This window comes from Electrophorus electricus, chromosome 10 (assembly GCF_013358815.1).
Source record: "Electrophorus electricus isolate fEleEle1 chromosome 10, fEleEle1.pri, whole genome shotgun sequence".
In the NCBI taxonomy this organism is placed as follows: Eukaryota; Metazoa; Chordata; class Actinopteri; order Gymnotiformes; family Gymnotidae; genus Electrophorus; species Electrophorus electricus.
In genome coordinates this window covers 2637501-2647500 of record NC_049544.1, presented here as the reverse complement: position 1 = coordinate 2647500, position 10000 = coordinate 2637501, and the positions used below count along the sequence as shown (strand labels likewise).

Genomic DNA, 10000 nt, shown 5'->3' with positions numbered 1-10000 from the left:
CTCACGCCATTCAAGGAATATCCAGTGAGGAAGCGGCTTTTGTACCACCGGCGGCGGTGGTAGCTCAGTGGTTAAGGTACTTGTAGTGGGGTGATTGCTGGTTCAAGCCCTGCCACCGCCAACTTGCCACTGTTGGGCCCTTGAGCAAGAGCCTTAACTCTCAATTGCTAAAGTTGTACTCAGTCATAATTGTAAGTTGCTTTGGATAAAAGCATCAGGTAAATGTTCATCTATGTACTTATTCATTCATATTTGTAAAATGAGTGTGACATCCAAAACTCCACAAATTCCTTTTCATTAATCCATTATTGAAATTTGCAAAGAAGTCGCAAATTCTCAGCTGCGGTGGGAATAGAAATCAATTTGCCAAACTGATTACTTCAAACTGTCCGTGTCTATAAATCAAATGTTTGATTCAGCAGCTTATTTGTTAAAAGCACTGTGGTCCCGTTAAAACAGCCCCACTGAACTCGAACAATCATAGGTTGGAGCATATACTTTAATGTGTTTATAAATACATTATAAAAACAAAACTGATATTCATTCATTTGTTAATTTTGTGTGTGTGTTTAAGTATATATGACGGCTATATATTGATGGATTTTTTTTTCTTTATATCACTCGGTGTCCTTCACCTGTACATTATGTCAGTATCAGGTTCGAAGACAATATTTTTAGAACTACCAAAAGCCAAACTATAGTAATTAAATTTCTTTTTGTGTGTGCGTGTTTTACAACTAATTTATTTATTATGCAAAACATAGTGGGACATTGTGATATGCAAGATTACTTATTTTATTTTACTTTGTGTTACTAGGCTACGGAAAGTCCGTAACCACAGAAATATTTAACTTATGAATGACTCTTTAAAACGCTGAAGATCTTTAGACCACTATTGGGAATTTAGGTCATATGAGAAGTGTATTCACACCTCACACCCTTCACGCATGTTGATATCCTCCATGTACAAATACAACCATCTATTCCATTATAGTTATAAATGCACACGAGCCAGAAAATCTTCCTTCCATTATCTGGAAGAGATAAATGAGTGTATTTGCAGGTCCTTTATGAGTTAATACTGAGTAAAAGGTACATGTGGGAGAGAGCGTGAATAAACGAAAAAAAGACAGAGTCTGAACAAAAGCACACTTAAGGAGAGGAGACAGGAGACGCTCACTTAGAGACGGACCATCATCACCAGCGCCCATCATTCCTCTTTCTCCCCACCCTCCATCTCTCATCGCTGCTACTCCTCCCACTGTATCACAGCAGCAAAGGCAGGGCATGAAGGAGTAACTGTCATCTGACTCATTTAATGTATGAACTATCAAATGTGTGTGTGGGTGTGTGTGCTTGCAAGAAGCTCGCATCATGGGTGAAGGGCAGAAAGAATTAATGGAACTGTAAATCACTGACTCAACAAGTCTGAACATATTTAAAATAGATTTCACGTCTGTTCTATTGTAGATTGAAATGTAAATTTTATGCAAAGGTTAATATATCCCCTTTGAATTGCTGGAACCTTTTGGTGTCAGGTCATGTGCGGTAGCTTTTTGCTGTCGGATCACTTTCAGTCTCGTGTGGTCGCTCCTCTTTCGCACGTCCATCGAGACCTCACTGGAATCCAGATCCTCTTGAACTCAGGGCATGGCGCAGCAGAACTCCAGAAACTGCCAGAACACTGCGTATCACACGGACGCGGCGTCTCACATGAGCGTGCGTCAAACGTGGACCATGTATGCACGCGTCTGCCTCATTGGTCACCTCCCTGACCTTTTGTCTGTTCCCACCACTGTGTCAGTGTGGAACACAGTGACATGTTAAGACCTGCCCAGTGACCCAGTCATTGAAAACAAGCCCCTTCATGCTCCAGATATTTGCATTTTTTTTTTTTATAGCACAGGCTACTCACCTGTGAGTAATGCGAAGTCATCGCTGCTGACATCAATGAGAGCCCAAGCGCCAAGAGACTTTATGCTTAGATATTATGGCAGCTTGCAGCTAACTGAATCAGAGCTAAATTATATTAATAAAGTTCGCGCCGTGTGTCGTTTGCAGTAACGTATCGCTCAAGAGCGGTGATGGAGTGGTCACGCGCTCGGCCGACTCAGCAGAGAGGTCAGTGAGGTGGCGTCGGGGTAAGGATCCGCTGACTGAAGACCGTGGAGTCCTGTTTGTGTGCCAGAATTTGAATACGCAAGCTCCATTTGACTGTACCTGTGCGTGAGTGTGTGTGAGATAGAAAGATGGATGAGATGTTCTGGTTCATCCCAGTCCATCCAGGAGCACGGGAGGGCCTCGCTGTCAAAACCCCCAAGGCTGAAATGGATGCCCGCAGGTGTTGGGCTCTACGTCAATAGTGTCAGTGGCCAAGGTCCTTGCTGTCAGAACAGACAAGGCCTGGTAAAACATGCACTTAGAGAAGAGACGGTGTCGGCTAGCGACAGAGCCGCTGTGTTCCAGGAGAACCCAGCAGAGGAAGAACTGTGAATGGAGCTGGCAACAGTAGCACGTTAAGATGAAAAGAGTCGAGGTACAAGAGGTAAGGATGAGGACACCCGTGAAACCCAAGAGAGAGCTACGGATGGGTCGGCGACAGGGAGGGTAAAGGGGGAGGGGCGAGGTAGAATCGCGGCAGGGAAGAAGAGTCAGAGGTAGAAGGAGAGAGCCGTCAGAGAGGGATGAAGGACGAGTGAGAGAACCGATGGAGATGAGAAATGGAGCGGAGAGACACAAAGACTGTTTGAACTGCAGCACTTCTGACTGGATGGCATACTGAGAGGAGGCTCAGCATGAGTGTGTGTGTGTGTGTGTGTGTGTGTGTGTGTGTGTGTGTATGTGTGTGTGTGTGTGTGTGTGTGTTATATGCTCGAGACTATATATGTGTGTTTTTGGCTGCTGACTCCAGACTTTCTTTGACGGGAACGGGCTTTTGAAGTTTTTACTGAGCTCCTGCAGCGTCTGCCTACGGAAAGCTGAAAGGGTCATAGCATGGATGACTTTGTTTTCTCTGGAATCATTCCGGATGGGCTTTAGGCAAAAAAAACCAAACCCTGCCTTCTTTTTGTTTCTCTTGCTCTCCAAAGAGCCTCGCGTAACAGTAATGTGCGTAAGCCTCCCAACATGGCGCACTACAGTAGGGCAGAGTGGAGTATCTTTTATATAAGACTTAAATTCAACATTTATGTTCCACAATCCAAATCAATTATGGAGAGTGATTCATGTTGCTATTATTGTAACTGTCAGATTCACTTCTTACTTACAAAGATGAAGAAACAAATGAATTGCCAGCAATCTACTCCTTCCTTTGTCTGAGTCTCTCTCTTTCTCGCTTGATAATTACGATGGCTGATTTTCCGGTTTTCTTGCACTCATAAAACAGCTCTATAGACTGCCAAGTGTGCTGCAAATGCTCTCTCTACCCCCCCCACCCCAACCTCCACCTCTCTCTCTCCACCTCTCTCTCTCTCTCCACCTCTCTCTCTCTCTCTCCCTCTCTCCACCTCTCTCTCTCTCCACCTCTCTCTCTCCACCTCTTTAACATTCTCTCCTTCTGTTCCTCTCCCCCCCCACACACACACGTGCGTACACACACACACACACACACACACACACACACACACACACAAAATAAAAATGGTGAAAGCAAAAGGAGAGAGGTATAGCTGCTCTTAAGCGTGAATTGTTAAGAGCAGCGCTGCTTAACAGAGCTCCACACTACAACTACTACACTACACACATTTACCCATTAAAACCAGATTCAGGCGTAGCTGCCATAGTAGAAATATGGGACAGTTTTTATCACGATCTTTGCTGATCTCTGAAAGTCATAGTTCATAAGTCGGTTTGTGCATGTGTGTGCATGTGTGCTCATGCCTGCATGTATGTATATGAGGTATCAGATGTGTTTTTGGGTCTGCACAATTCCCCTGTGCTGCTATTTGGGCTCAAAGGTCACGATAGAGTGACCTCTAACTTGCTGGCAGTCTAATACTCGACACACGCTACCCTCATAAGGACCTTCTAGGCTTGCAAAAGAGACAGTGTGCCATGAACTGTTCCAACACCCACAAACATGATGCATAACCACGTAGCTCTTTCACTACCTACACTGTGTGGGACAAGTTCAGCCGTTCATAAAGTTGTTCCGAAAATAAAACACGCTCCTCAACCTGACCCCATGTTTATGGCCTAAAGATATCGAAGGCTGTAAAATGGATGGGAATTCCTTTAGGGCATTAGCCCTGCTAATAAAGCGTAATGTTTTGTTTTCCGTACCGGTCGTTAGTATCGCTGTGATGTGTGGCTGTGCTTTGTGCTGGATGGATGACGTTCTTTTTTGTGTCTCTTCTTATTTTGTGCTCCCAGGATGCTAATTGTCTAATTCTCTCCATTGTTCACAGCGCTGCCATTATTTTGATGTGCAGGCAGACCAGTCCCCCAGTCCATGCGAACAACTAAACGTGTGCTAATTGGCGCACCTGCTCAGACACTGCGCGCGCTTTTCAGTTAGCGATGGGACTCCTCAACGGAGAAGAAAAAGCAGGAGCCTCTTAGCCGTCCTTAGGATAGTGTACTCGTTAACGTTCCTGCTGCAATTTACGTACCAGCGTGTTGACAGACGCTAGCAGACACCTGTGTCCACCTGCGATGCGCATTCGAGCAGACAGGATATGGAACGGTGGTTTTATGGTTCAGGTTGCCATGTCACAATGCTGGCAGTCACCCGGCAGTCCAGGGATGAGAACAGGGTGTCATCCTGTCATGTCTTCTTATAAAACCAGGAAGAGACAAGGAAAGACATCTTAGACAGCAGCAACCACTCAAACAACCACGTCGGCCACTGGGGGGCAAGGCTACGGAGACGCGCTTCAGGTCCCGCACCCTCGTCGTGCTCTGAAGCTTAGTCATGTGGATGGATGGGGGGAAAATGTTTCGCTCCATTTTCGGATTCACCACTTCAAATGTCAAAATTGAAATTTGTGCTTTTGGCCAGATGTGTGAATGGGGCTGTCGTTTTGATCTTGACCTAAATGTATATGAATAGTGGTCCGTGCTACAGCAGTGTCTGTGTGAGAAACCGTACAAGTGTTGGCAAGGTTCAGCTTGTAATGTCAAAACTTGTCCTACAGGGGGTGCTATAGGCAGCAGACGGCGTCTCCATGAGGAGCAGTAGAAGATGCCGGAACTGCCTGCGCTGCTGCTGTCGATTCACTTCCGCTTCCTGCTATTTACTGTGGTTACCATGCCGCCGTCTTCTCTAAGCCAGGCCCCTATCCTGTCCTCTGTGCGGATGGGTGAGTCACACAAAAATCACAGAAATCATCTTTGTCTAAACCAGTAAGAGGATTCCATGAGATTACAGATTATATTCTTTAGACCCTCATCAGTAGTTTATGATTTAATGTAACCATGTTGGAATAAGACTCTCCCTCTATAGTGCCCTCCATAAATATTATGTTGTATATTCATAATTAAAGATGGGAACATAAATATCAAGCAGAATTAGCTATAAATAAATAAACAAATTAATCTTTGATGTTATTTCAGCTTTTGTGGGATTCCATAGCATTTGTCGTGTTAGTACATTATTATTTTAGGAACAATAGGGTTGTTTTTGTTTTGTTTAGTTTTGCATTTGCACTGTAGGCTATAACAGAAGTATGATCTTTTATTACTGACAAACCGAAACAGTATAACATAAACTGCAAAGACCTGCATATATTTACATAACCTCCACAGGCAAACTGATAGCATGCTAATTAGGTTCTCATGGACCTAAAGATCCTGGTAGAGAACCTCTTGACCTTTGGATGTAACGTGCGGTGGCCCGAGTGCCGCAGGGCGCGAGGCAGGGCGCACAGACTCCTCCAACGGGGACGAACATTTATTAACATTTAAAGACATAAAGGCACTCACACTTATCACAAACAAGAAACATGAAACAGTTAACGCTAAACAAACACGATACGCAAGAATACATCTAACCGAAACGCGTTACATCTAGACATTATGCCGGCAATAACCAACACCCTGCACACTTGGACACGGGTTTATAAACATAAAAACGAACGAGGTGCAGGTGTGGTTACAAACAAGACAGTCCTCCCACTGCACGTGGCGGGCCGAACCACGTGACTCGCGGGAGGCGAGCGTTCCGGGACGCTGGAAATAAGCCTGTATGCTCTGAGGTAAGATAGGGAGACAGCAGAGAGGTGAGGAAAGGAAGGAATTCTGCGTGAATGACGGTTCTGTCTAATGCAGCACGAGCTGGAAGTACTACTTTGATGTGAAGGCAGAGGTCAGACTGAACCGTGGGCCAGGACTTACGGATCCAGCATTGCCTTGGCCTGCCAGTTTCATCCTGAGCCTTTGGTCTTGGCTCGGGTCTTCCTACCACCATCAGAGCATTAAGCATGGGAGCACGTGACCCGAGCCACACTGGGTCTTCTCCCCCATCTCATGCGTTCTCCCTCTCCCGCCAGCGGCGATCCTGGATGACCATTCCGCTTGCGGGCGTGGAGAGCGCTTAGCTTTAGCACTGGCGCGTGAGAACATCAACAGCGTGATGGAGGGACCTGCTCGCACACGAGTGGAAGTAGACGTCTTCGAGCTGCAGAAAGATTCCCAGTATGAGACCACGGACACCAGTGAGTCGCACACACGCTCAGAACACACACAGACACACACGGTCCCGAAGAGAACAGATCAGGTGGCTTAGTAAAACGTGATTGTAAAAAAAAGAAAAAGAAAAAAGGAACTGATCAAGAGTCATTTGGGTCCTACTTTCTGTTAGTGTGCCAGATTCTGCCAAAGGGTGTGGTCTCTGTGATTGGCCCCGCCTCTAGTCCCGCCTCAGGCTCTACTGTCAGCCACATCTGTGGAGAGAAAGAGGTGAGCTGGTGTATCATTTAGTGATTGTTATTTTTCCTGATCTACAGTGTTTCGGGTTTCTGAACACTCTCCCACATTCCCTCTCTAAATTTTTCTCTCTGTCTCTCCCTTTTTCTTTCTCTTTTTTTATCTGTCCACCTCCAACTTTCATGCTCTATCTCTTGCTCACTCTCCTTGCTCACTCTTTTTCTGGATCCCTCACTCTCTCTCTCACTTGCTCACTCTTTCTCTCTCTCTCTGGGTCTCTCTCTCTATCTCTCTCTGTCTGGGTCTCTCTCTCTCTGGGTCTCTCTCTCTATCTCTCTCTCTCTGGGTATCTCTCTGTCTTTCTGTCTGTCTGTCTCTCTCTCTGGGTCTTGCTCTCTCTTTCTTGCTCACTCTCAGATCCCACATGTGAAGATTGGACCAGAGGAGACTCCACGGCTACCTTACCTGCGCTTTGCGTCCATCACCCTGTATCCTAGCAACGAGGATCTGAGCCTCGCCGTGGGAGCCATCCTACGCTCCTTCGGCTACCCATCAGCTAGTCTGGTCTGCGCCAAAGCCGAGTGTGAGTGTGTGATCTTTCCTGTCTCCATCAGCTGGTCTGGTCTGCCCAGAAGCAACACACAAGTCAAAGTGTCTCTCCAGCTGGATAACTGCAGTTCTTTTGTTATGCAGCTGGGAAGCACGAATACACTCCCCAACACTCAAATCACAAAGGCCACAGTAGTGGAGGATATTTGTACACCAGCTCCTCGTCCATAACACTTCGGAGTCGATCAGAGTCAGTCCTCTTCAGTTTGGACTGTGTGTACACAGGTGTGTCAGTGTCTGTGAGTCAGACATGCGGTGAAGGGCACACAGGAGTGTCAGTGTCTGTGAGTCAGACGTGGTGAAGGGCACACAGGGGTGTCAGTGTCTGTGAGTCAGACGTGGTGAAGGGCACACAGGGGTGTCAGTGTCTGTGAGCCAGACGTGGTAAAGGGCACACAGGTGTGTCAGTGTCTGTGAGTCAGACGTGGTGAAGGGCACACAGGGGTGTCAGTATCTGAGTCAGACGTAGTGAAGGGCACACAGGTGTGTCAGTGTCTGTGAGTCAGACATGGTGAAGGGCACACAGGTGTGTCAGTGCCTCATGTATGTGCTGAGGTTTGGGGCGTTGTTTCATGGCTCTGCACTGACCTAGTTGGCTGTGCTGTGGTTGCCATGGCAGCCGAGTATGTGCAACTTGCTGTTCATCATGCTCATTTAAAATGGCGGTAGTAGACAGAGAGAGAGAGAGAGAGAGAGAGAGAGAGAGAGAGAGAGAAAGAGAGAGAGCGAGAGAGAGAGAGAGAGAGAGAGAGAGAGAGAGAGAGAGAGAGAGCGAGAGAGAGAGAGAGAGAGAGAGAGAGAGAGAGAGAGAGAGAGAGAGAGAGAGAGAGAGAGAGGCCGGTGCACCCTGCTTAACACTCTCTCTTTGTTCTGAGTATTCTGATCAGTGTCTGTGTGTGTATGCATGTGTGTGTATTTGCTGGAGTCACTGTTGGTAATTAATGAGAATATGTTCATATATTTTCTCATTAAGGGCTCATCATTAATTCGCCCTCTGATTGGACACACTTGCGATCACCTCTGGTGCTGTGCCCGTCTCTGCTAGTCCAAATCAACCCACCAGATCACAGCCTTCATACATCTGATTCACTTCAGTGGAAGGTGGCCACAATACTGGTCTAATACTAAAAAAATCAGAGGGGTTGGAGAGCAAATTTGGATGTTACAGGCACTATACAACTTAAATGTAAAACTGCATGAACAAATAATGAAATCAGTTAGTAGTCTTACCATGACAATGATGTGCAAATATGTATTTCCTTACACACCATGCTGATGTTACTCACCCTGTGTCCTAACATTGCATATACATTACCTAAGCAGTGTAGGAGTGCTGCTCATGAACAAATCATCCATCATCAGTGCCTGCCCTTGCTGAAAGGTTGAGGTTGAATGCAACAGTCCTCACAGCAAAGTTCCAACAATTAAAGTCTTCCCAGAAGAATAGAGGCAGTTACTGCAGCAGAGAGGGACAAACATAGGATACTCAGTGGAAACTGAGAACATTTAAAGCACTAACAATAGCTCAGTGCAATGGTGCTTAAAGGAGCAAAAAGTGGCAAAAATATTTATGAAAGTGATGAAATTTTTATTATTATTATTATTTTTTACATTTTTCTATAAAGTGCATTTCACATGAGATGATGAATCACATTTCTTTGTAGTCCTCAAATGAAACAATTTATGTAAAGCAGTTCCACCACACGAGGTGTCCATCTTTAAAACTGACTTAGTTTTAAACATCCAGGCCACTGAAACATCCAGGCCACTAGGTGTCAGTATAATGGCTGTTTCATAATGTGAAGAAGAGTCATTGGATAAAATAATTGCTCCTTTAACCTATGGGTTGCCATGGTAGCCAAGCGATGGCTTTCAAAATAAAAACCACACAAAATTAGTATAGTAGTGTTTTTGGCATTTTTGACAACAACTTTTCATAAGCCAATAAAACCATGTTGCCTTTGTAAGCTAAAACAGATGCTCCGCGTGAGTTGCAAAATTCAATGTTGATTAAACATTAAAGACGGGATTAAAACATATTTTAAAAAAGCAAAAACAGTAAAGCAACTAACAGCGAACTACACTGTATATCAGCAATCCGTGACTGTTCTCTGCCTACAAAGTCTACATATGCAGTGTTTGCTTGTCATAGAAGTCTGCCATCTTAAGCAGTAATCTCATATGAAAACATGTCTGTTCATTCTGTTCCACATTAATACAACTAGCCCCATGATCTTATAGACATGCTTAATTTTTGTGTGGTTAGCAATGTAATTTTTGTTTGCACTTAGGGCCCTTTGTGAAGTAGCAAAGTAGCTAGCATATACTACAGTAATAAACTGTAGGAGGATCAGTAAGCAAGTGTTATAATACTTATTACTGAATGCCCCCGGTGATGAGAAACATGAATAAAATGTGTTGGAATATTTTTTAAAGGAAGGCTGAAATTGGTCAGATAGCTGGCCTGTTTCAAAACAATTACAGTCTTGATAGAGGACACATTCTGTCTAAAAATAGCATTACACAA

At 45.0% G+C, this 10000-nt stretch overlaps 1 protein-coding gene across 3 annotated transcripts in view; it reads left to right on the top strand.

The window, feature by feature from the left end:
* grik5 (glutamate receptor, ionotropic, kainate 5) overlaps window positions 1–10000 on the top strand; it is a 53797-nt gene that overhangs the window by 26240 nt on the left and 17557 nt on the right. For all 3 annotated transcript variants that reach the window (XM_027019461.2, XM_035531015.1, XM_035531017.1), the window contains exons 4-7: window positions 5136–5300; window positions 6489–6653; window positions 6800–6897; window positions 7282–7447. In XM_027019461.2, the coding sequence (XP_026875262.2) occupies window positions 5183–5300; window positions 6489–6653; window positions 6800–6897; window positions 7282–7447 (547 nt within the window). In that variant the 5' untranslated portion in view covers window positions 5136–5182. The remainder of the gene's footprint in view (window positions 1–5135; window positions 5301–6488; window positions 6654–6799; window positions 6898–7281; window positions 7448–10000) is intronic.